This window comes from Solenopsis invicta, chromosome 4 (genome assembly GCF_016802725.1).
Source record: "Solenopsis invicta isolate M01_SB chromosome 4, UNIL_Sinv_3.0, whole genome shotgun sequence".
Lineage (NCBI taxonomy): Eukaryota > Metazoa > Arthropoda > Insecta > Hymenoptera > Formicidae > Solenopsis > Solenopsis invicta.
This window is the reverse complement of record NC_052667.1, coordinates 7,114,675-7,140,285: the sequence shown is the minus strand read 5'-3', so window position 1 is coordinate 7,140,285 and position 25,611 is coordinate 7,114,675. Positions and strand designations below refer to the sequence as shown.

The window sequence follows — 25,611 nt, the reverse complement described above, 5'->3', positions numbered from 1 at the left end:
CACTTTTTTTGTACATCTATTTTTTGTCTTTTTATTTATTCGGTTTACGGAAGTTCTATGCTTCCGCTTAATAATTCCGAGAATAATTTATACATTTATAAAAATATTGCAAGTAACGACGCCTCAAAACTGCCACAGCTTTTGATATCAATAATTTTATACTTTTTTTTACGCGCGCAAATTGCGAGGACTTGCGTCTTTTCATATAATATATATAAACACGATCGAAACGCAATCTCAGATTTATTTTACTATACCTAGTAAAAAAGGAATTTTACTTGTTTACTGTTTGTATATGATACAAAGTCTTCAAATCATCTGAAATGACATCCGGTGCTCCGGACATTAAATCTCGACCTTCTATTGTTTTTGGAAAAGCTATGACATTCCTTATACTCTTTTCGTTACAAAGTAAGCAGACGAGGCGATCCAACCCTTTAAAAAAATGTCCATATTAAAAAATTTTCATATTTTCAAAATTTTCATGTAAATTTCGGAATTTTTGTATAATTTAAAATTTTTTAAAAATTTTCGGACTTTTTATACAAACTAGAACACAGAAATATTGAAAAAATCCACAGCCTTTCTTATTCTTCAAGATTTCTTATTGCATATTTTATAAAATCTCATAAAATCTGAAATCGTTTAGTATCTGTTTTTTTAAGGATGATACTAGGATGATAAATCTTGAAATATTTCAGTATTCACATATATGAAAAATGTAAAGAGTAGACTTTTTCAAAATTTCTGAAGCGTTTCAATATTTGTATAAAAGCTCCAAGAAAAAATTTATCTAAATTCTCAGGGGTTCCCATCTTATTTTAATTCGGAGACGCAAATTTATTGTATAAAAATAAATACCTATAGCTATTCCGCCATGAGGCGGAGCTCCGTACGTCAACGCCTCGAGCATGTGCGACAATTTCGTTTCATCTATGTTCAACATCCTCAGTATCTGCCTTTGTAAATTCGCATCGTGAATTCGAATGGAACCTCCCGCTATTTCCGATCCATTCATAACCAGATCGTAGTGTAAGCCTCTTACCTACAAAAGGTAGATACGTAGAGAGATGTGACGAAATTTATTAATTTACTTAGATCCGTTTGCTGCAACATAGCTAAACTCGATTTAACTATTTTTTTCTAATCCTAAGAATTGGAGAAAGAAAATGTGTTAAATGAAGTTTAAAGTTAAGCGACAGTGAGTGTAAACAATATTCGTTCAGGAGATAGTTTTTAAAACCTTATTTTTTTAGAAAATAAACATTTAGCAATTAATGTTTTATTAATAACAATACAAATGTTTCTCCTGTACAAATATTTTTTACATTCACTATACATTAGTGCAAACGGATTTCAGTCGTTTGCCGACCTTTAAAGGGTCAGTTGTAAGATATTCCATGTCATCTGGATGAGGCTGTGTAAACGGATGATGCGTCGATTCTAATGTCGTTCCTTCAAATGTGAACAACGGGAAGTCCGTGATCCACAGAAATTCATTTTCAGATGAACGTATCTGTTCGCCTTTGGCTTCTAGTGTATTTGTAAATTCGACACGTAGCTTTCCTAAGAGTTTCAACTGAAATATACGTATTAGTCATTATACATTAAGAGAAAAGTTTATCATTAAAGGAGAAAGAGAAAATCCAGATTCTATACTCACTGCATCCATTCGACGACCAATCGCCAGTAATACTGCATCCCCTTCCTGTAACTTGCAATACTGCGATAAATCTTCTGCTATAGCTCCCGATTTCGGTTTCAACTTGTCCAACTGTGTCCTCCACGAATCGTTTTCAATTTTTAATTGAATCAGCTTTGTAGCACTAAAATAATCGCTACGGATCTTGGAAAGTCCATCTCTGATAGATTTTGTTAAGTACTTCTACAATATCAAAAGTATTTTAATAATAGAATATAATTTAAGGTAAAATAAACATACTTACCGATTGGTTTGGAAAAACTAACGCGTACACTTTTTGCTGTTTATCCTCATGTTTCACAGCCTCCATTAATACTGGCAGATCGAACATATGTGTGAGGTCTTGTATCTAGAAGACAATTTTGCATCGAAATAATATTACGTTTATTTCACAAAACAAAAAGTAAAGAATCGTACCCAATCAGCAGACAATGTTGTTTAAATATTTATTCTTTATTATAACGTTTTTTAAATATTTATTTTTTATTATAACGTTTTTTAAATATTTAAAAAACATTTAAAAAATATTGTTTCTTGATTGGGTAGTATACATTAACGTTCTCACTTGATATGGTATTCTTAAATCCGGTTGATCAGTACCATACGTTTTCATCACGTCTTCATACATCATAAGTTTAAAAGGCACTTTTATGGATTCTTCCGGCCACGAGTACATCAGTAAATTTTCAATTAAGCTCATCACTCCGTCCCGGTCAACAAACGACATTTCAATATCTAGCTGTAATATAACTAATATAATACTGACGATATAACTATGTAGCTGACAATAAAATATAATACCACTTGTATATAAATGCAATATAATTACCTGTGTGAACTCTGGCTGTCTGTCATGTCTGGCACTCTCATCTCTGTAACAGCGGGCGACTTGAAAGTATCTATCGAGACCGCCTACCATGAGAAGCTGCTTGAATTGCTGAGGACTCTGTACTAGTGAGTAAAAGTTACCTCGCTGTCTTGTAGGTACCACAAACTCTTGCGCACCCTAAACATATTCAATTTTTGACATGGATTTATAAGGGAATCAGAAAGTAATATTATTTTTATAAGTAATAAATTAATTTTATTTTTTTACTTTTTTCAATTTTTATTTTTTTTAAATAAATTTTTTGTATATGACGAGTATATTTTAAGACTATTGAAAGAATATGCTTTGTTGAAAATAACTATTACTAAAAGAAAAAAAATGTAAATTGAGTAATCGCTTTTCTTAGCAGTAGAACAGATATTTTTCTGTGTATACTTTTCGGTAATAAGCTAAACTAAGTATTAAGAAACATACCCCTGGCGTACTTTTGAACAGTGTTGGCGTTTCAACATCCACAAAGCTGCATTCGTTGATTAGGAATTCTCTCATCTTCATTATGAGGGAGGAGCGCAGCCTTAAATTTCTTTGCATTTCAGGATATCTTAATGACAGATATCTAAATTTCATTTGCTGGCTCTCCTTGGCCTTGTTGTAGTCTCTAATGAATATCGGAGGATTCTGTGACGCTACGTTTAGAACCTCCAGAGACTCCACATATACTTCTATGTCACCCGTCTTCATTCTCCTGTTCTGCTGATCCTCAGGCCTCGGTACAACTTTGCCTACTACACTCAAGACGCTTTCGTAAGACAAATTCTGTACAATTTCTACCAAATCCTTTCTCTGAAATCATTAAGATCTTTTTAATATTTTATATGACAGTGACAAAAATTTCTGCAATGTTGGGCGTTTACGTGTAAAAGATAAATAATCTACATCACGTGTATACAATTATGTAAACTACGTTTTACGTGATATCTATGTAAACTATTGTCTGTGGATTATTGAAAATTCAGATTTCAAAAACAATAGATATCATATTACGTTTTTTTAATTTTTAATATGTATATATATATATATATATATATATTTTTTTTTTTTAATTTTACCAATACTAAAGTTACATATATTGTTAATCATAATTCAATTACTTTGTTTCTGTATTGTGTTATCTAATTTATAATAATTCACACTACTTATATTGCTCCATAAAAAAAGATTTGTGTAAATATAATGTAAACAATGCTCAAATAATTCATACAGACGTAATCGTGAAGTTTACAGGGACACAATCCTAGATTTCAATATAAAATGATTGTTCACATACATCTTCTGGTATGAGTAATTGCGTTGATCCATAGGCATCTCGTAATATTATAAATTTCCTCATTCTCTGGAACTCCATCCAACCGCTCAATCTCACTTCCTCCCCAATGTTCTTAAGCGTCAGCTCGCCACATGTGTGGGTTCTTAGGACATATCTGTTGACTGGTGGAATCGGTTCCTTTGTCAACGACCTGTCAATAACTAAATTGTGCACATAAGCTACTGAAATTGCAGACTGATTCTTTAGTAGAAACTGAAACAGAATACGTAAAACACTTTTATATTTTATATAAATGTAGAAAATCATTGTTTAGTTGTAAGAAAGGTCAAAAATTTCTCTATGAAGAACTCGGAAACTTACATTTACTTTACATAGACTATTTATTAGTGATCTGGCATGGTATCTTGCCATGACATTCGTGCAGCTAAACACAATTCTACTATTGGCAAACATTTTACATGTATTATTAAAGTTTCTTCTTAAAAATTGTTCAATCTTTCATTGAATAAGTATTTCGTTCACAAAGTCATTATCCTCTTCGTTCACTTTATTCTTTTTTCACCTGCTGTTTCAGAAATTGTTATTATAACTCTGTTGTATACAAAAAAGCAAATGTATAAGATAATTCTCTATATATTTAAAATAATTATGTGTAAAAACAGTTATAATAAAAATAACTTTAATAAAAATAACTATAATACTATATGAAAAATTATTTTACATTATAAAACCATTATTAAAAAAAAGTATGAGAAAAAAATATAATAATTTTCCAATAATTACATAAGCAATTTATATTCTGAACACGTGCATTGTCCGACGATCTCGTTCTGTTTCACAAATGTTCAACTTCAGCAAATTCCTCGTCAAAGCAGTTTTGTCAAAAGAATCCGTCTATCCTTTTTCTACACCTCAAGATTGAACTTTTCGTAACAGTTCATTCATTCTCTTTTTTTCTCTAATGAAAACAAAAAGAGGAAAGATGAGCAAGATTCATACAAAAATTTTAATTATAAGATATGAAAAAAAAATAAATTTTTTGATATTGGGAAGCTCGTGATATTACCTTAGCTGATTATTTTAAATTTAATTTCTGGCCAATTGAGCTCAAGCGAAACACAAGAAGCTCGTGGCCAAACAAATTTACGAAGAGGGAGTTACGTACCGATAACAAGTTTTCCACTTTGATGAGCATTCGCGTGAAATATTTATCAAATATTATTATTTATGAGTATTATTATTTGTAAATTCATGCCTGCACCAAACACTGTTGTTTAAATCGCGATATCAATGGATACTAGACCCTTCTCTCACTGCGGGGACACAGGACATGACACCATATATATGACACAACTCGACTTTAAACGATCGGTGTGACTGTCGGTGATCAACCACGTTGACTTTTTTTTGAAGAAACATACCACGAAGTTACAATAAGACTAGTTATGTATTTGGGTGCAAGAGGATAATATAAAAATAAAAGGTTAGTTAATCTTACTAAATTTCAATTGCAAAGTTTCGAAAAATTGTGTGACTCTTTAACCTATCTTCCTAACCTTTAATGTTGATACCTAACCTATCTCTGGCAAATTTCCCATGCTGTTATATCTTTATCTGGAAAGAAAAGCATTTATCTAACATACGGTTTATGTGCAGCCCGATTATTTTCAGCAGCGATGATGTCAATTTTTAATAAAAATGACTCGGTATTGCTGGTAGGAGAGGGTAACTTTTCGTTTTCTGTGGCATTGTCGCGACAAAATTTGAACATAGAGATTACCGCTACTTGCTACGAACCTAGTGCCAGTCAGGAAGCTGCAGAAAGAAATGTAGATTATCTTCGAAGCAATGGTTTGTAAATTACAATACAGATTTGCAATTTTATCATTCATTAGTGTCAATAATCGAACTGTTCATTCTGGTGAAAATTTTTTTCAGAATTTTTCAGAATTTCTGTATAATTTTATAACTTTCTTAAGTTTTTTTTTATTTGACTTTTCAGAAATACTTTTCAGAAATACTTAGAAAATCTATATCTCTTCTTAGAATTTTTCATATATATTAATTATAAAATATCCTAAGATTTTTAAGATTTTTGTTCTATAATTTTTGATCAAACGTTATAAAATTAAAAAAAATTAAAAGTATATTTTAGAAATTAAAACAAAATCTCAGAATATTTCAGAGTTCATGTATGAAAAATTTTAAAAGATATAAATTTTCTGAGTATTTCTGAAAAATGTTTTAATTCATATAAAAATTAGGAAAAAAATTATCACCAGGACTGTTCTGATGAAAATTCTTCACAAAGTTTTTCACATAATTTTTTTAGAACTTTTATGTAAATTTAAAAATTTTTTAGAATTTTTTTGTATAATTTTTAGAAATTTTTTAGAAAATAGCTTTTTAAAAAATTCATCAAATTTTTATATAAACTTTTCAGAAATATCAAGAAAAAGTTTTTTCTAGAATTCTTCATACATATAAATTCTGAAATATCCTGAAATATTGATTTCTTATTCTATGATTTTATGATAAAATTAAATAAAATCTAAAAAAAGTCTATAGAAGTATTTTTTTATAGAAATTATAGGATGAGCAATTTTAGAATATTTCAAAATTCAAATGTATAAAAAGCTCTAAGAAAAAATATAGATATAGAAAAAATAACAGTATTTCTGAAGTATTCCAAATTTCTAAGAAAAATTTCCATCTGGGTAGTCATGAAAGAAGAGATGTATGCTTTTCTTTTCAGGTATCTGTGTATTGTTTGACGTGGACGCCACAAAAATGGAAGAATATCCCTCATTAAAGTCACGACTGTTTGACAAGATAATTTTTAACTTTCCCCATGCTGGTGGTAAAATGAGAATAGAGAGGAATAGAGACTTGTTAAGAGGCTTTTTTATGTCGTCCGAAAAAATGATAAAGAAAAACGGCCAAGTATTAGTAACATTATGCAATGGGCAAGGTGGAACGCCTTTGGATGAACCTAGAAGACGTTGGGACGATTCCTGGAAAATTGTAGAAATGGCTGCGCATGGGAATTTTATATTAACGAGAATCGAGCCCTTTTTATGGCGGTCTTTTCGGGACTATATTGTAACGGGTTACCGCAGTTTAGATAAGCGATTTCATACAGAAGGCTCGTTAACGCATTTTTTCACGAAGAGCGAACCACCCATGGTGCACAATATCGCACCTAACAACAAAATAGATACTTTTAAATACACTATGAATAATATCACTTGGAAGGACATGATCAATGTTATCCAGGATGAATTAGATTGTAGTATCGAGTGTATTTATCCATGTACTTTTATGTTTGATTTAACTTTATCGACAGCCGGAGATTTTGATACAGCTGAATTTTATCAATCACTGTATAATTATGCGGGATCTATTATTGAGAATGTAGATTTGATTGATTATTACCTGTCTCCTGTCGATAAAAAGATAAAGAGAACGTTCAAGATAAATTACAAATCGAATTACTTGCCGTTGTATAGAAAAAGAGTTATTGAGTTGCACCAGAATGTAATCGCAAACTTTGTAGAAGATAAATTTAAAGTCACTGTCTCAAGATAATTTGTACATAGCTAGCACGAATTATTTTGTTAAGAAATCCTAGATTTTATTACAATGGTACATATATTTATTTCATCATTGATATCAATACATAAAAAGAGAAAACTAAGTGAAGTCTATACCTTTTATTTTTTTCAGATGCATCGTCTTCGTCACTTGAGAAGTATTATCGCATGCGGTGTAATTCAAAGACAAGGCGACACTGTATTAGATAGAATAAGGTGCAAAATTTTAAATGAGCACACAGTTAGAGCGTTGTCTGCAACTACATGTGTTTGTGCGGAGGAGCCTACTGCTAAACCTTTACGTAATATAAAACCGAAATCGAAAAACAACACTTTGCAATATTTTGTGGATATAAAATCGGTAAGATATTTAGGCATTTAATCATTAGGCAATTTATAAAATGATTGTTTAATTATTATTTTTATTGTCATCGCTGTCGCGTTGTCGGTGCCGTGCTGTCGTTGCCGTTTTCGTGCTATCGGGTTATCGGAGCTGTTTCCGTGTTATCGGGTTGTCGGGGCCATTTTCTTGCTATCGGGCTATCGGGACCGTTTTTATGCTATCGGGTTGTTGGGGCCGTTTCCGTGCTATCGGGCTGTCGGGGCCGTTTCCGTGCTATCGGGCTGTCGGGGCCGTTTCCGTGTTGTCGGGGTCGTTTCCATGCTGTCGGTTATCGGGGCCGTTTTCGTGCTATGGGGCTGTCGGGGCCGTTTTCGTGCTATCGGACTGTCGGGGCAGTTTCCGTGCTATCGGGTTGTCGGGGCCGTTTTCGTGCTATCGGGCTGTCGGGGCCGTTTTTGTGCTATCGGGTTGTCGGGGCCGTTTCCGTGTTGTCGGGGTCGTTTCCATGCTGCCGGTTGTCGGGGCCGTTTTCGTGCTATCGGGCTGTCGGGGCCGTTTTCGTGCTATCGGGCTGTCGGGGCCGTTTCCGTGCTATCGGGTTGTCGGGATCGTTTCCGTGTTATCGGATTGTCGAGGCCGTTTCCGTGCTGTCGAGTTATCGTGGCTGTTTTCGTGCTATCGGGCTGTCGAGGCCGTTTCCGTGCTATCGGGTTGTCGGGGCCGTTTCCGTGTTGTCGGGGTTGTTTCCATGTTATCGGGTTGTCGGTGTCGTGCTGTCGCGTTGTTATTATTATTATTATAATTATATGCCTATCTATGGTTAATACTACGGTCCATTTGACGCTACAAATGCTTCGAAGTGTTTGATTGATCGGAACAAAGAATTGATCGATCAAAGAATGTTTCGAAGTGTTCGTAGCGTCATATGGACCGTAGCCTAATTTATATTAGGTGAGGACGATCGGAGGAAACGGTGGTGATGGGCAGATATCATTTCTACGATTATGGGTGAATGATCGAGCCGGTCCCGATGGTGGTGACGGTGGTCACGGTGGTCATGTAATATTTGAAGTAAGATTATTGGGATTAATTCTGGAAGCTCCTACATGTTTCTTTTTGTTTTAAATTCATATAACTCGAATCCTCAAAATTTAAACAATTAGTATTTAAAGGTAAAAAGTGTTTTCCCGAAAATTTAAAATCGACGATAAAATGAGATATCTTAAAAAAGAGATTCAAAGATTAAAAATGGAGGTAAAAGAGGCTTCTACCTTTTTATTGTAAGCACCAAATAAGTGATTTTGCTTATCATTTTGAGTAGAATAATTGTATATAATTTATAGATTATTCAAATAATCATCTCAAATTATCCTACTCGAAAGAATAAGTGAAATCATTTATTTGTTGAGAGAGAACATCAGTGAAAAGGCAGCGACCTTTTTTTTACCTTTAACTGTCAATCTTTATACTTTTTTCGAGATATCCATTGCTGAATTTTTGAAAAGAGCAACACTTTACTTTCTAATACCAATTGCGGTCTAATGATTTTAACTAAGTTTCGAATTATAAATGATTTAAAATGAAAAAGCTCGCATAGGTCTCGTGAGACCTAATAGTTTAAACTAAAAAATGCGTTAAATATGACCAATTAAATAAGACTGAAATGATTTTTTTATACTAAATTGCACAATTTATTATGCAGGCGAAAATGGACGTGAAAGATCTTAGGCACATTAATTCCATGATCAAAGCTGAAAATGGAGAAAAAGGGTATAACAAGGATTGTTTTGGTAAAAACGCAGAACATAATGTGGTGAAGGTGCCTATCGGCACGATCGTGCGCGATGTAGACGGTAAAATATTAGCTGACTTAGACAAAGAAGGAATGATGTTTATCGCCGCGAGAGGTGGTGCTGGTGGGCATGGAAATGCCTTTTTCAAGTCAGACACTCAACAGACGCCTGAGATATGCGAATACGGCGCGGTCGGCGAAAACTTGCAATATGTGTTGGAAGTGAGAAGCATGGCTCATATCGGATTAGTAAGTATTTCTTTAATTGTTATGATTTTGTTATATTAATACTTGATCAAATATCGTTATTAATTACGTCATAAATATCGCCAGGAATATTTATTCGTATTAATACGAATCATTTTTTGCTTGCAAAACCAAAGTTAAATTAGTTAAAAAGTTAAAAATCAAGTAATAAAATTAAAAAATTAATAACTTTTAATTTAATTTCAAATAAGTCAATTTTTAATTTCAATTAATATTTTTTAAAACATAAATTTTAACTCATTAACTTTTTTCCAAGTTAAAACTATAACATGTAAAAGAGAGATTGTAAACGCAAAATAATTCTCATATAATTTTCATTCTCAAATAATTTTTCTTTGCTATTTCATATAAACTTAATTAACAAATAAAATATTAAATTTATTTGATCTATATTGTAATTGTTTTGTTATTTAATTTTAAAAATTTATATTACAACTTAATATAATAATGCTTTCCAAAATTGATTTTTAATTTAACTTAATTTAATCTTGACGCAACTTTCAACCGAGTTTTTTCGTTCATCTTTTAACGTAATTAAATTAATGTTTTAACTTTTATTTAATATAGTTTAAAAAAATATCAACTTACCCAACTTTACGTAAAACATTTAAGAACGAAATATATTCTTGTCCTATGTTTATCAAACTGCTAGATTGGTTTGCCGAATGCTGGTAAAAGTACACTTTTAAGAGCGATATCCAGGGCTAGGCCGAAAATAGCGGCATATCCTTTTACTACTTTAAAGCCTCATATCGGCATGATTCAATATGATGATTATGAACAAGTAGCAGGTAATTTTGTATAGCACAGCATAAATATCATGGATATTCTTGATTTCTTTCTGTAATCTACTTATTTTAGTGGCTGATATGCCTGGTCTCATAGAAGACTCGCATAAAAACCGAGGGCTCGGCATAACTTTCCTTAAACATGCGGAACGTTGCGCCGCCTTAATATTTATTTTAGACGTAACGCAAAATGAGCCGTGGGAAGCTTTGGAAATTTTGAAATACGAAATTAACCAGTTTAATAAAAATCTGAACGACAGGCCTCATATTATTGTAGCAAATAAAATCGATCTACCAGACGCCGAGGTGAGTGATTAAAATTTAAAATTCTTTGAATTCGTTGATTTGATTATTGCCATATACTTACGTATCATTAATCTAGAATCTAGATGATAATGGTAGCATGGTAATCATAATAAATAGTTCGAACATTTTTTTTCATAATAATGATTGCAATTTGTATTTCAGGTTAATTTACAGTTACTCAGAGACCATGTAGATTTACCAATAATTCCCATCTCCGCTAAAATAGGAACCAATGTTTCCACTTTATTAAAGGAGATTAGGATATTGTATGATAATCTTAAAACTGACACAACAGAAGATGATACCAAATTTTCGATATAACTTTTCTGTAATAAATCTGGTAAAAACATACAAAATGAGTCCTTATCACAATGATATTAACGATATTGAGCTTTTATCTCTTTAAAATAATCACAAAATTTAAAAGTTATTAGTACACGTTTTACTTGCGGCTGATTCAGAATCGTAAAAAACCATCTATTCATATTCACGTATTGCTTTCTAAACTGTGAATCAAACACATGTTCGTACATAGGTATGAATGCAGTAAAGAGGACTAAATCCGCAAGAGAAATCCTGTCTCCTACTAGGTATGTTCTTGGACGTAGTACAATTTCCATCCTTCTTAACGCGTAAAAGATATCCATCTTGGAAAATATATTCATATCTGCTTTCACGTTTCTCGGCATTTTGGAAACGCCAAGCTCCGCAAGCACCCAATCAACAACTAATGGTGTAATATGGTTTTCCGCGTAACTCATCCATTGCAGAACTTGACAGGATGCAGACAAATCGTCATCACGCCGTAGCTGTGAATTTGACAAAAAGAATGCAATGGCATTGCTGTCGCGTAGAGTAGCGCCTGTCGTTTCTAATTTTACATAGCCAGGATACGCTTCAGCGTTTTTAATTTGCTTAACGAGTAAACTTTTGCCGCTGTACGCTGCGATTATTCGTGCCAACCAACATTTAGCGCTCCCAAGATTCCCATAAAGCACAAATTCTGAAGCTCCCGTATTAGGTAATCGACTAATTTTTGAAGTCTTACAAATATTGTTAGCAGTATTGTCTGAAAGTAGACACATGCGCTGATAGAAATTAATCTAGACAAATTCATGCTAAAAGCAATATTTTTTTGCACTAAAAGAACCGAGCAAATAAATTAATATGAAAATAAAGAAAAGTCAAATGATTCAAGCTAAAGAAAATAATTGATAAAAAATCATAAAATATTAGAATTCTATCTTTTGTACAAGAAATAGAATAAGGTAATTGCACTAGTCACTGAACAAGAAAATGCTTGTTTAGGAAAAATATTAAAATAAGAGTAACAAATTGCAAATTAATTGATATTTTTTAAATTTATTTTTCATAGATTCAATTCAAATATCTTTTATTGAAAATATAATTATATTAAGTTTTTTATTCGTTGAGTGATTCAATTTCTTATTTGTTCATTGACTGGTACAATGACTCCATTAATTTAAAAAAACAGTAATGACCGCTTAGTATCTCTACTGTCATTAATAAATTAATAACTAGTAAAAAAAATGCCCACATTCCAAGCTTATTAACTAGGATAGCACAATTCTATAGCAAAACATAGCATAATTCTACTACAGTGCTAAACAGCAGTGTTTCTGTACTTACTTATCCCAAGTTTTTGATTGGCGAACTCCTTGGCTTTGCTCACTATTTCGTTCAAGCATGCTATATTTGTACCCGAAGCTTGTGCAGATTCGGCTTTTCCACCTCCTTTGCCTTTCATCAAAGGTACGATAGCTTGAACCCATTCATTCGCCTTCAATCCTTCATCTATTCCGGACTGTGAATAAGTTCGATATCAATGCGATTGTTTTTACCTTTATCGTGACATACGAGACTAAATAGTCTTACTTTGGAAACGGAGCTGAGAGCATATATCTTGTTGACATTATGATCGACGCTTATAAGCATAGCACTAGTTTCCTGTGATATAGCTTTTATTTTCTTCAACGCCAAATCTAGAGCTTTCGTGTTACTGTAAGCTTCCATCACCTCGACCAATACTTTGCATTCAGGATTGGACTCTATTATAGACTGAGCGGTTTGTACAACCGACGTGGCAACGGCTGCTTTCGCTGCTCGTTCTTTATCGTCGAGAGACTTCTTCAAGTCTTTCAATGTGTTGCGCATATTATCCTATATTAGGCAAAAAGACAAGTTATTTCCAGTAACAATTTATCAACTGAAATTAATGTTTTATTAAATATAATTGCCTTCAACCATGCAGGAATGACAGCATGAGATATCTCCTCCGATAAATCTGTTATCTTCCTTACACATTCCTTAACATTTATTTCAGAGTTAGCAATCATTTCTTTAAGTGCAAGTATCTGTTGCTGTAAGAGTGTCGATGTTCTTAAAGCTTTTGTCGCTTCCGGTCCAGTGAGCGCTACTATACGTCTAATACCTTTAGCGATAGCATCTTCACTAGCTATTACAAAATCACCTATGTGAGCAGTGTAATGCAAGTGCCTGTAAATTTGAAGAATTTAAAGAAGTGAACCTGATTATAGAAAAGAGTCGAATTAGAAAAGATAGCGTACTTACGTTCCTCCGCAAAATTCTACGCTGGTTTCAAGAGCGGCTTTACTTAAGGGATCACTCTCTAACTTTTCAACCGATACGCCCATGCTAACAACACGTACTGGATCAGGATACGTCTCTTCGAACATAGCGCGCAAACCCTGAATAGTTTTCGCTATAGCCAAACTGCTCTCCTTAGTGTAAATTTGTTTGTTGTCCTTGATCATTTCTTGAGTGGCTACTTCCGTGTCCAGCAATTGTTTAGTTGTCATTGGTCCTGTTGTAAAGATTCAACAGTAATAGTTGATTCATATGCAATTATAGCTCGAGAACGTACCTTTATTTGTAAAATCAAAGCGGAGCCTGTCAGGCGCGACCAACGATCCCTTCTGATCAGCTTCCGTTCCCAGGACCTTCCTAAGGGCGTAATTCAGAGCATGCGTAGCACTATGATTAGCCATTACGAACCGTCTACGTTTCGTGTCCACATTTGTATGAACTTTATCACCCTTTCTCAACTTGCCCTCGCCCACGGTACCAATGTGTAATACGTAACCGGCTCTGACTTGAACGTTCTTCACGCGAATCTCCGTAGCCTTTCAAAACAATTTATGTTAGAAACAGTCTTCTCGTTTTGCACGAAAATAAACATTATTTTTTTTTTTATACCTCATCATCGACTTTCACTAAAAATCCTTCGTCGAATATCTGTCCTCCTTGCTCGGCATAAAAGTTTGTCCTGTCCAGTAAAATTCCAACTTCTTCGCCAGAGGATACCTCGTCGACAAAAGCCTTGGCGCGTCTTAGTGCGATTACAGTACCAGTACAAGGTGCAAAATCATACTCATTGTATTGAACAGTATTCGTTACTTTGTAATCATATTTAGGAGAATCATCTGTAGGTTTAACGCCTTGATTTTGCAGCTCGGTAATGGCATGGACATCCAAATTAATTTGATCGTCTACACCACCGGCTTTATTTTGAGAAATTAACTGCACAAGTAAGAAAAAAATTTATAAAGAATAAAAATAAAAATAGAAAAAAAGTTTTACTAAATTAATAGATTTTACTCGTATATATACTGAAATATAATACCTGTGCTTGCTTTTTAGCCTCCTCGTAGCCCGTCATATCAATTTTCAATCCTTTCTCCTCAGTCATCAGCTGAGTGAGATCTATTGGAAAACCATAAGTGTCATATAAACGCCACGCGACATCACCTGGCACAACGTTAGTCGATTCCAACTTTGCTATCGTTCTATTTAATAAATTACGACCCCGCGATAAAGTTTTCAAAAATTGTATTTCTTCTTCATTGATGATCTCAATAATACTTTGCGGGTCTCTTTTTACTTCCGGAAAAACATCACCTGCAATGATTAAACATTGACAAGGCGTAAGTGAGTAAAAAATAAAAGAACTTCTCTTATTACTAATAAGAAGATACTTACCGAGAAGTTCTACAACTACGTTAACGAGGGATCCAAAAAATCCTGGCTTAGCATTTAATTTCTCGGTTGCGTAGCGCACGGCGCGCCGTAAAATTCTCCTTAGCACGTATCTACAGCAAAATAAAAATAATATTTTAGATAAATTTATATTAAAAATTGCAAAGATAAAATTTAAAGTAATATTGCTTACCCTCTACCAGTATTATCGGGCATTCCTCCATCTGCCAGAGCAATTGTAATAGTTCGAGCATGATCGGCCAGAACTCTATACGCCATGTCGATTCCGTCAACATCATCGGCTCCTATTTTACCTTTATAAGGCGGAGCACCCGTACCTTTTTCAATCGCATCGAATAAAGGCATGAATAAATCGGTATCATAATTAGCGCGTTTATCTTGAATTACCGATATCAATCGTTCTAAGCCCAAGCCGCAATCTATATGCTTTTTCGGTAACGGTTTAAGACTGCCGTCTGGTTCCCTGGAATATTAATTGAGGTTGCTCGAAAGATCCTGAATAAGGGAGTTACAGTTTACAAATTTTAAATACCTGTTATATTGAATGAACACTAGATTCCAGATCTCTAAAACATCGGGATCATCCATGTTTACGAGATGAGCCGCTTCTCTGCCACCGATACGATCGTAATGCAGTTCGCTGCACGGTCCGCATGGTCCAGTTTCGCCCATTTCCCAAAAATTGTCCTTCATGTTACCCGGTAAAACGTGCGAGGCAGGTATTCTGCAGATTATATTTAAAAATCTTCAAATAGAAATGAATATTTAAACATTTATAATTAAAAAACGGTCTTAATCCTGAATTGCTACTGTGGGTGAATTTTCTAGTTCAGTATAGTTTTTGTTATTAAAATTTGGATAGCTTAAAATAATACTTAATAAAATTTTGTTTAGATTAAGATAATGTTCAGTTATTCTACCAAAAGAGTGCAAAACAATTTTTAATTTTATGGGTAAATTTTCACCCAGAGTAGTGTTAAAGTAAAAAAAATTATGAATAGCATTCTAAAGTCAATTGCAATTTTGTTATTCTTGATTTTTGTTTTATCATATAAAATCACTTCTTAAAATTTCTTACACCTGTCGTCGAACACCCTATATATAAATTACAGTCCAAATGATTAAAATATTAAAATGATTAAATACCCAAGAGAAAGCCATAGATCCTTGCACTCGTCATCAGGCGCCAACCCACTTTTCATATCCCCACCGAAATATGTCACATACAATCTATCAGCTGGTAGTTTCAAAACATCCGTCAAAAACTCCCAAGCCCAAGCGCATATCTCTTTCTAAAAAAAAAAATAGATATGAATCTTAAAGTATAGAAATTTGAAAGATGATCGAGACAAGGCTAACGAACAATCATAGCAGGATTTTAATATTTAATAATATTTCTTATGTGATTTTATATAAAGTTTCTAGTTCTTCAAATTACGTGCTTTATTACTTTTTGTCTTGAAGTATGATTTTTAAATTAAGCCAAAATAGCTAATAATATTAAATTGATAATCAATTTAATAATACTGACAATACTGCTAACAAGTTCGGTACTCTATTGACAAACTTAACTGTTAGATTATTAGAAATAATCTAATTTTTACAGGAGATTAAAACAGATTTTTAAAAAAACTTAACAAATTTGAATTAGCAGATATGTTAAAGGAAGCTTAAATTTTCTTCCTAGCAACGAAATATGTGCATACATATTTCCTTCTAGTCCAATTATGCACAACACCATTGAAAGATCATCTTTTAGTACATCAAAAGGCAAAAACCTGGTTCTAGTTAACAATATCAAAAAATTGCCTCAATGAATCATGTATGCTAAATGTACAATGAAAAATTGTGCTCGCGTGCGTGCGATAAAAAAAAAGATGTGAAGAAGTATTAAGAAAGTTGGCTGAAGATCCTCTGTCCTTAAAATAAGTAAGTTAATAAATTTTATCAACCAACACATCAATATTACCTTGAAATAATCGCCGAAGGACCAGTTTCCCATCATCTCGAAGAACGTGTGATGATAAACGTCTTTACCAACGTCGTCCAGATCGTTGTGCTTGCCTCCAGCGCGGATGCACTTCTGACTATTGACGACTCGCACCCATTTCGCCATGTCGCTGTTGGGATCGACCGTTCCAAGGAATATTGGCTTGAACTGAAACGCATTTATAACGATGAGAGGAAGAGCCGGCCAATCGAGCATTGGAAGGTGAACATAGTATAAGAATTATCGGGACACACCTGGTTCATTCCAGCATTCGTGAAGAGCAAAGATGGATCATCGTGGGGTATCGTCGAGCTCGAGTGCACGTATTCGTGGCCCTTGCTCTTGAAGAAGTCAATGTAGGCCTGCCGTATCTGCTTCGCGTTCATGCTACTCTTCATCGTGATATCTCAAGGTACTGCAACCTCTGGAAAAGTTGAAGTCTGTAGCGGTCAGTCTGTGGCAGTGAACAATCGCCATATGGCCTCAGGTTGCATCAGACGCACAGGTGAGCGTGAAAAAATGTAGAACAACAAGGCAAAACACGCGCAGCTTTTATTATATTATCTCTACGATCTCTAATGGAGGTTCAAACGGTAGAAAAGGGTAACGACAGATCTGTAGGACTTACCGTCAGATGGGTCAAAGAAGTCACACGGAATGCACGGAAGTTTGAGCGACACAACTGATTCACGACGTGGTCTCCACGCGGCGGCTTCGCGAAGGGGAAAGGAGAGAAAGAGAGAGAGGGAAAAGAATCAGCAGGCACGTGCGCGCGTTCAAACCGGCGAGTGGAACGAAGACAGGTCGTCTTGGGATAATCGGATGAATTGACGACAGATGTGAGTAAACAAACAGACTGACGAGAGTCGGTCTCATTTCCGATCGGCCGATTAGATGAGAATAGTCAACTGCAAAAATTAAACTGATAATTCCTAACCTAACTTTTTAATTGTGAATTCAAAAATTATTAAATTAAAATAAGTACTATACACAAAGAAATAGTAATTTGTAGAAAGTTAATGAGGAAAAACAGAATAACACAATCAGTTTGTAAGTTTTGTAGTTGCCAAATTACAAATTTTATCAGCCTGTAAGGATGCATATTCCTGGTGAAAAATTTTCTCATAATTTTTACACGAATTGGAGCATTTTTCAAAAGTTCTGTATAATTTTATAACTTCCTAAGATTTTTTTTCATACAAATTGGAATACTTTTCAGAAATACTCAGAAAGTATACATCTTTTCTCAGAATTTTTCATACATGCTATTTGTGAAATAACCTATGTCATAAGATTTCTAAGATTCTTTTTGTTCTATAATTTTGATAAATGTTATAAAATCAAAAAAAAATTAAAAGTATTTTTTTAGAAATTATGAGATGAAAACTCAGAATATTTCAGAATTTAAATGTATGAAAAATTCTACAAGTCTCAGTATTTTTGAATATTTCTGAAAAATGTCCTCATTCATATAAAAAATGTGAGAAACATTTTCATCAGGGTTGTTCTATTATTACATTTGAGTATCTATGTAAAATTTGAACCTATTTTCTTATTGACTTATTTAAGTTTCTGTTCGTTCTTGATTCTTATGTAAAAAAATTGTTTTATAGTACTGATTTGTAAATTTTAAAAAGAAGCAATATTATGAGTTAAATTTTTTAAATATACTATAATAAAACTCTAAAAATATATTTGTGCAAAAGTTTATTTAGATGCAGTTACTCATTAAAAATTAAATTATCTAAAACTGCAGTAAAATAGGGTCATGATTTTCACAGTGTAGGCAGTATCATAAATCAAATTTTTTTTGCTGGTTTGACAGCTATAATTTTTTGTCATTGATTAGGAAATAAAAGTATAAACCTAAGAAGTCTTCAGTTTTTAAATTTTTGATAATTTTTAGCTGATATTATTGTAGAGCCTCAAAGCATTCTTGAGCAGAGTTGGTAAGTTTGGTCACAAGGTAGGCAGAATCGTGCAGGATGCCGTTTATGATAGGCAAGGAGCCCATACGGCGGACGGTAAAATATCTAATGTCTGGTAAACTGGTCCTGAAGGACAAGATACAAATATTCTCCATCAATTACAACACACATGGAGAACATCACCAAGGCACAAGGTATGAAGGTTATGTTGCAAGATGTGATACCACCTTGTTGACGTTTTAATAAGTTTTTCTTTTTCCTGTTTCATTTTTCTCACAGAGACTTCGTGTTTTGGCATCTATCGCAGCTGCAGTATAAGAATCCAAATGTGCAGATAGTTACCTTTAAAAACTTAACCCCATCACCGTTCATAAAATGCTACTATGGTAATTGCTTAAATTTAATTATAATTTCAAACGAGATTTATTTAATCTTGGAATGCTATTTACATTTTTTTTACATTAATTATTATAGATGAAAATTCGTTTGCATAATTAAGAAATTTTTGTACTCTTTTGTGTCTAGATTGCAAACCCTGTTTAGAAAAGCTGATAGAAAATGATAGAACTGTTTTAGATTTAAACTTTGAAATTTCTAATTTTATGATAAACTTGTCTCAGTCAGACTCACATTTGAGCTGCTATAGAGAAGTTATTAGTTTTTTCACTCATGCTTTACTCCCATAGTTTTTCTCATAATTACATAGGATATTTCTGATACTCTAACGTTTGTAACATTATATATCATTTTTTATTGTTTTGTTTATGATTTATAATTAAATAAATTGATATATATATATATATATATATATATAACATATAAAAATTAAAATTGAAGTATTTCATAATACATTAAATATACATAAAGTGAAAACATGATAGAATATCAATTTTGACAAATTGCAGTCAAATAGACAATTACAAATAATTAATAAATTATATATTAATGCCAAACAACATAAGAGATAAATAAACAGGAGAATAGAGGGTTGCAAGAATCACAGTTACTAATGCATGATTTCTGTAACAATTAATTATAATTTTTTAATGAAATTTTATTATTACAAATAAGATCCAAAATGTTTGTAAACACTTTGGATCCACTTTTAACTATCATCAATATAAATCTGTAGCAGATATTTTGCAAAATCTATTTTTGACAGATTTAGTAAATTGAAAAACTATATGATGTATAAAAATATGTATTTTGCAGACAATGGTAAGACCATGCTAATAGATGTAGACAGCAAAACCAAGGACGAGATACTTGAGCATCTCGTGAAAGTAGTGGGAAAATCTAAGGAAGTATTGACTACAGAAGCCCTAGCTCAAGAAAAGAAGGACAATCCGGCGAATTTCGGAATAGGCTGTGACAGGAGCTGTATATGTCATGTTCCGGGTCAAGTACCATGCCCTGGTATAGTACCCTTGCCAGATCATATGCGTGGAAAAATCATAATTGAAAGATTACAGAATAAAGAGTAGACTGTAATTAAAAATTCTTGTTACAATTGTATTATAATTGTACATGTTACATGTATAAACGTGTATATGTGTGTGAGTGTGTAAGTGGCGTGTATACTCTTATCCAAAAGTACGAACGGTGGAAGTAACTTTCGCATTTTATTTCAAAGCATGTCATGTATGCGCTCGCTATAAAAAAAGATCTCTGGATAAGATGGTATAATATTGAATAAAATTTCCGTAATTCTAATTTTAGAAATCTGATTTCTGTGTGATGTCAACAGTCATTTGCTTATTAGTCTCCCTGCATAAAAAAGTTGGAGAGCTGTTCTTTTCAAACTGAAAAGTTTTTTTGTTTGATGGTACAATTTCAAACATACAGATGTTCAAATGTTTATGTACGAATCTGAACACAAGTATAATATCAAATAGTATTTAGTAATAATATTTAATGCTAAAATATAAGAGGTTTATTTTATAAGAGGGGTTGATGAAATAAATTACAATGTTTACAAAACGCATTAATGATGAGATCCAAGAGACTTTTAAATCTCTTAAGATGCAATTTCACATGGTGTTAAAACAAGCAACAGATTTGTCGCTCTTATTCCAACAGCTGAAATTTTATAGTTTAAACAGCTTCAATTATAAGAGTTTGACACTTGAACGTTATAAAACGCTATTGACAATGCTACTATGCCATGTGTTGTTAATGTGTTGTCAGCAATGTGGGCTATCAGATGTCACCCAATAAAAAAAACTAGTTAAATAAATAATAATAAAACATATTAATACTGTAAGCAATACATGAAAAATACAAATTGCGAAATTTATCGCTCAAATGTCAAATTCATTGCTGTTAACTCTTTTTCATGGCAAGAGTTTTGTCACTAGATAAAAGTACTGGAAAAAATACTTTTCAGCAACAAAATTACTTGATTTTTGTCGCTTGAATGATCGATTTGAATGATTTGTGAAAGTGCACCTTTGTGTTCGTTAATATTATTATTAGCTGAAATTATATTTATGTTTACATTCGTAATATTTAAATATCTGCATGTTCGAAATGGTCTCTTTTTTATTCTCTCAAAATGTATTACCGTTTTTTTCGCAATGTTGATTGGTTTTTTCGCTACGCTTATTTCATAAGCGGAATTAGTAAATGATAATTCATATAGACTATTATCACATTACATTTTTCTGTTGACAAACGAAACAAATTGAGAAATAAAAAGAGAAATTTTTTATTTATATATATATATATATATATATATATATATATACACATATACATATATATATATTCATAGAACAAGGGTTCAAAATTGTACCATCTTATCATATATTACGAAAATACACGTATATTGATACGTGCGTATCGAGAGTATTATATCACGAACGGTAAAAAATATTCGTGTAACTATACTTCTTGTATTTCCTCTTTTATCTGGAAATCAATACGTCTGCTTGTCTGCAAGCGAATTGCTCGGACAAATATCGCAACATCAAAATATGTACAAAATGTTTTTCTTTATACACGAGGATAAAATATCTTTAATAAATGGTATTAAATATAGAGGTTGCGTTATAAATAATATAAATATCATCATGAAACAAATGTGATAATGAACAGTTAATTGATAAATGAATATATGAGATAGAAAAAATATATGATATACACAAAAATTATCTTCTCGATTTGTGGCGACTGTATGGCTTGTTGTGATGGTAGTAGCTCCCACGGTTGTGGTAACGCGTAGAGGTGGACGGTTTTTGATTCTCCGCTTTTTGATAGAGGTGTACAATCGGCGACCCTTCCAGCGGTTTGTTCAACTCAAATTCTTCTTCCGATTCTTTCATCAGCTTGAGTTTTGCTTCGATCGCTTGAATTGCTGTTTCACGACTGTGGAAAATTACAGATTTCGATTATAAGTTTCATACAGAGATTTCAATTAAATATCCCTTATTCCTAAATGTTAGAAAAATATATATAAAATTATTACCTTATCTTTTTATCTTCCTTTTTTGCACCAGCTAAAGCAGGAATATCTATCTTTGGCTTTGGTTTATCCATGTCCGACTAAAAAACAATTTATATTTTATTTTTTATATACTTACTCTTTTGCAAAGTTATTCAAGATTAAATATTGATCAATTATAAAAGTTTTATGTGCACTTATAATTAATCCAAGGATTCCCTAGAAAAACCAAACTAGTCCAAGTTAAATTTTTAGGCAAGAAGAGGTCTCATCTTCAAATCATTTATTATATAAATATGATAATTTTTCTCTGGATATATAATAGATATAAGTGTAAATTTGCAGATTTTAATTATTTTAAGAAACCTCTTTAAAAAATTAATTTTTTTTGTTTTTATAAATCTTGTTTGTTACCTGTTTATCCTATTTTATTACTATCTTTTTTAACATTAATATTATTAATTAATAAAAGTGAAAAAAATATTATTTAAAGTGTAAAGTAGTAATGTTTTTACTTTTTATTTACAAGATTTTACAAATTGAACTTAACAAAAACATTCTTTTATATTTTTCTTTATATTTATATGTATATATATAATATATAAAAAATTATCATATATATATATATATATATATATATATATATATATATATGATAATTTTTCTCTGAACAGTAATAGGATAGAATAAAGTTTTAAGCTGTGATTAATATATTGAAAATCAATTTAAAAAGAAAAAAATAAAATCTAGTTTTATTTGATTCTTGTGAAAATTTTATACTTTTCATCTATTTATATTTCTTATTTCTGTTTATTTCTTGCTGAAATAAAATTGTACATAATAGCACACTACTTAGAGAATAATTTGCCATAACCCAGATTAAAAAAAAAAAAAAAAATAAATAAACTTGTTTGATTGTAAGAAATCTTTCAATTAAATTTTTAATTTTAATTTTAACTCGGTTCCCAACTTTTTTCTTTCATTTTTAAAAAGCTGACAAAAATAATTTTTGAAATAATATTAGCTGCACATGATTAAAAGATACTGTTCTAAAAGCAATATGAGGATAACGAGAAGGAATAAGTTTAGCAATTATATATACAATGGACGTGAATATATCATACCTCTGTGACACTGTGTGCCCATCTGACAATAATGTTCTTAGCTCCCACTTTCAAGTTATGTAAAGCATCTTTCGCCCTTCTAGCATCTTGAATAGCTGTGTAAGTAACAAACGCATATCCCCTTGGTTGACCAGCTTGAGGTCCCGATCGGTGAAACAGCAAGTCAAACTTTTCGATTGTGCCGTATTTTTGGACGAGTTTCAGGAGTTGGTACCAGTTGATAAAAAGAGTGTTAGTTTTTCTCCTCAAATTTTTTGTCTTAATACTTACATCAAGCTCGCTGAGGCTTTACGCCAGTTTATTGCATAAAAGAAATATTAGCATCATGTAAATACTTACTCATTAATTCTTAAATCTAAATTGCCCACCCACAGACGTCTGTCTTCAACCTGGTTGGATTTTATAGGTTCTAACGGCAAAGGAACTTTAGAATTTGGCTGTAAACAGAAATTGCAACTCAATTTATTAAAAATGTCACTCTAAAATTGAGATTCTCAAAATATTTTGAAAAATCAGTTTAGAAATAAAAGATAGCTTCAATCAAATTCTAATTAAGTTAATCAGTAATTGTTTGCAGCAAAATTTCTGTTACAATTTGTTATCTTTAATTTAATCCCTCTTTCCAAGAAATAGTTAATAAATATATATTCATGTTAACAAAATGCTACTTAATAATAATAATGCTACTTAATAAGTTGATTGCTGATTAAATTAATTCAAATCTTAAAATCAAATTTTAAATGTTAACTCTCTGTAGTATGTACATACTACTTAAAATTATACAAATAACTCTGTATAATTTTTCTAATTTAAAAAGTTAATTGTAAGGATAATGAAATTAATTGTAAAATTTATATACAATGGATTAAAGTAATCAACCATACAAGTACTCTCTAGAGATCACTAGAGATGTTAAACAGTTAAAATACATGCAAGAGTCACTGAAGAATTTCTTCACACTTGTAAAAGCAATGAAAATTAACTTAGAGATGTCGTAATTCAACATGTGTAGAAAAAAGATGTTGAAAAAGCAACAGAGAATTAAACTCGTCTGTTGTTTCTGATCGTTTCAGACCCAACTAATTGCTATTTTCTTTCTATTTTTATTCGTGAATGATCGTGCAGGTGACTCTCACATTTCACGTGTTGAAATCTCACCTCCATTCTAAGGAGTAGGTTGCCGCGTCGTCAAACCTGTCGGAATCAACACCGGGAAACCTCGGCGAGTTGTGAGCGTGGCATCAGTCTTTTCTGGTCTGGTATGTCTGTGTTTTGCGAAACCTTACGGAGAGGGAAAGAGAAGCCTGATTCTGGATTCAACGCGGCATTCGCGAAGAGGAGAGAGGGGAAGACTCGTAGAATAGAATCCGAGAGGGATAGAGCTCGTCGTCACGTCAGACAACCGGGGCGCCGTGGATACGAGGAACGCGTGACGAGCCAGACATTTCGCGGCGATCTCGCATCCTATATATAAATATACGGTTTTCTCGCACGATCCACGAAATTGAACTGTAGCCTTCTTCCCAATCGCGGCCTGAGCACGCCGAGCGGAGCGAGACGCACGCTAGCGGATGGAGTTTTCCCACATAACAGAGAAATTTATCTTTTTTTTTTTATTATTAGTACCATCAGTACGTAGAGAGAGCGCTTTGATCACTTTGATCATAAACCATCTAGAGACATAGAGGGTTTCTAAAGTAATTCAGCGCCATCTAGTTACAATCATGTTGACTATCTTTCTTGCTACAAATGAGCAGCAGACTTTCAAAATACGTTTTGCCTAGAATTTCATTTTGGATAATTTTTTAAAAAAATTTGGAAAATTTAAAAATTGATTTTTAGCATCGCACCATATTTTTAACATTTTACATGCATCTCATCGATTGGTATAAAATACAAGAGAGAGAGAGAGAATATACAAAAATTTTCAAAAATATTTCAATTTTAGCAATTTATATAAATTTTTGTAGCTTTTTTTAAATTGGTGTAAAATTTTTTTAGCATGATCGTATCTAAAAAATTAAAAATAAAAAAAAAACAAATTTTGAAAGTCTGCTTTTTAAATGTTTTGAAGCGTTTGATTGACCAATCGAAACAAAGAATTTTACGAATTGACCAATCAAAGAATGAATCGAAACTTTC

At 32.4% G+C, this 25,611-nt stretch overlaps 5 protein-coding genes across 19 annotated transcripts; 2 read left to right on the top strand and 3 right to left on the bottom strand.

The window, feature by feature from the left end:
• Nucleotides 1–3: 3 nt before the first annotated feature.
• LOC105203408 (aspartate--tRNA ligase, mitochondrial) lies at nt 4–5,606 on the bottom strand. Of its 5 annotated transcripts, none has more exons than XM_011172194.3 (12): nt 5,024–5,154; nt 4,642–4,816; nt 4,219–4,423; nt 3,859–4,110; nt 3,006–3,374; nt 2,532–2,708; nt 2,268–2,441; nt 1,947–2,051; nt 1,664–1,885; nt 1,373–1,579; nt 862–1,045; nt 4–435 (listed from the first exon to the last, which is right to left on the bottom strand). In XM_011172194.3, the coding sequence occupies exons 3-12, from the start codon at nt 4,309–4,311 to the stop codon at nt 275–277; spliced, it is 1,944 nt and encodes a 647-aa protein (XP_011170496.1). In that variant the 5' UTR covers nt 4,312–4,423; nt 4,642–4,816; nt 5,024–5,154; the 3' UTR covers nt 4–274. The 5 variants fall into 5 exon arrangements, with proteins under 5 accessions (XP_011170496.1, XP_039304323.1, XP_039304324.1 ...); XM_039448389.1 differs by lacking the exon at nt 5,024–5,154 and adding an exon at nt 5,502–5,606 and having other exon boundaries at nt 275–435; XM_039448390.1 differs by having other exon boundaries at nt 275–435; nt 4,219–4,420.
• Nucleotides 4,968–11,303, top strand: LOC105203409 (mitochondrial ribosome-associated GTPase 2). 5 transcript variants are annotated; one of them, XM_011172199.3, is made up of 7 exons: nt 4,968–5,341; nt 7,585–7,812; nt 8,746–8,865; nt 9,497–9,835; nt 10,506–10,644; nt 10,715–10,947; nt 11,110–11,303. In XM_011172199.3, exons 2-7 carry the CDS (start codon nt 7,585–7,587, stop codon nt 11,266–11,268), a joined length of 1,218 nt encoding a protein of 405 aa, XP_011170501.1. In that variant the 5' UTR covers nt 4,968–5,341; the 3' UTR covers nt 11,269–11,303. The 5 variants fall into 5 exon arrangements, 2 of the variants coding, with proteins under 2 accessions (XP_011170501.1, XP_025992739.1); XM_026136954.2 differs by lacking the exon at nt 4,968–5,341 and adding an exon at nt 7,172–7,503; XR_005574593.1 differs by lacking the exons at nt 8,746–8,865; nt 9,497–9,835; nt 10,506–10,644; nt 10,715–10,947; nt 11,110–11,303 and adding exons at nt 5,515–5,709; nt 6,614–7,503 and having other exon boundaries at nt 5,205–5,341; nt 7,585–7,726.
• Nucleotides 11,073–17,719, bottom strand: LOC105203410 (alanine--tRNA ligase, cytoplasmic). 3 transcript variants are annotated; one of them, XM_011172201.3, is made up of 15 exons: nt 17,604–17,719; nt 17,230–17,399; nt 16,955–17,143; nt 16,132–16,277; nt 15,518–15,709; nt 15,158–15,448; nt 14,968–15,077; nt 14,612–14,886; nt 14,185–14,508; nt 13,853–14,111; nt 13,540–13,792; nt 13,206–13,464; nt 12,844–13,128; nt 12,598–12,772; nt 11,073–12,016 (listed from the first exon to the last, which is right to left on the bottom strand). In XM_011172201.3, the coding sequence occupies exons 2-15, from the start codon at nt 17,371–17,373 to the stop codon at nt 11,325–11,327; spliced, it is 3,594 nt and encodes a 1,197-aa protein (XP_011170503.1). In that variant the 5' UTR covers nt 17,374–17,399; nt 17,604–17,719; the 3' UTR covers nt 11,073–11,324. The 3 variants fall into 3 exon arrangements, with proteins under 3 accessions (XP_011170503.1, XP_039304321.1, XP_011170505.1); XM_039448387.1 differs by having other exon boundaries at nt 17,230–17,429; nt 17,604–17,697; XM_011172203.2 differs by having other exon boundaries at nt 11,471–11,756.
• Nucleotides 17,622–20,625, top strand: LOC105203433 (probable 28S ribosomal protein S25, mitochondrial). 5 transcript variants are annotated; one of them, XM_026136958.2, is made up of 5 exons: nt 17,700–17,820; nt 18,070–18,073; nt 18,882–19,097; nt 19,183–19,289; nt 20,116–20,625. In XM_026136958.2, the coding sequence occupies exons 3-5, from the start codon at nt 18,961–18,963 to the stop codon at nt 20,385–20,387; spliced, it is 516 nt and encodes a 171-aa protein (XP_025992743.1). In that variant the 5' UTR covers nt 17,700–17,820; nt 18,070–18,073; nt 18,882–18,960; the 3' UTR covers nt 20,388–20,625. The 5 variants fall into 5 exon arrangements, with proteins under 5 accessions (XP_025992741.1, XP_025992742.1, XP_025992743.1 ...); XM_026136956.1 differs by lacking the exon at nt 18,070–18,073 and having other exon boundaries at nt 17,622–17,814; nt 18,897–19,097; XM_026136957.2 differs by lacking the exon at nt 18,070–18,073 and having other exon boundaries at nt 17,628–17,814.
• Nucleotides 20,395–25,091, bottom strand: LOC105203407 (probable RNA-binding protein 18). Its single transcript, XM_011172192.3, has 5 exons — nt 24,628–25,091; nt 23,809–23,906; nt 23,470–23,683; nt 22,370–22,446; nt 20,395–22,269 (listed from the first exon to the last, which is right to left on the bottom strand). Exons 1-5 carry the CDS (start codon nt 24,631–24,633, stop codon nt 22,053–22,055), a joined length of 612 nt encoding a protein of 203 aa, XP_011170494.3. The 5' UTR covers nt 24,634–25,091; the 3' UTR covers nt 20,395–22,052.
• Between the last annotated feature and the right edge of the window lie 520 nt (nt 25,092–25,611).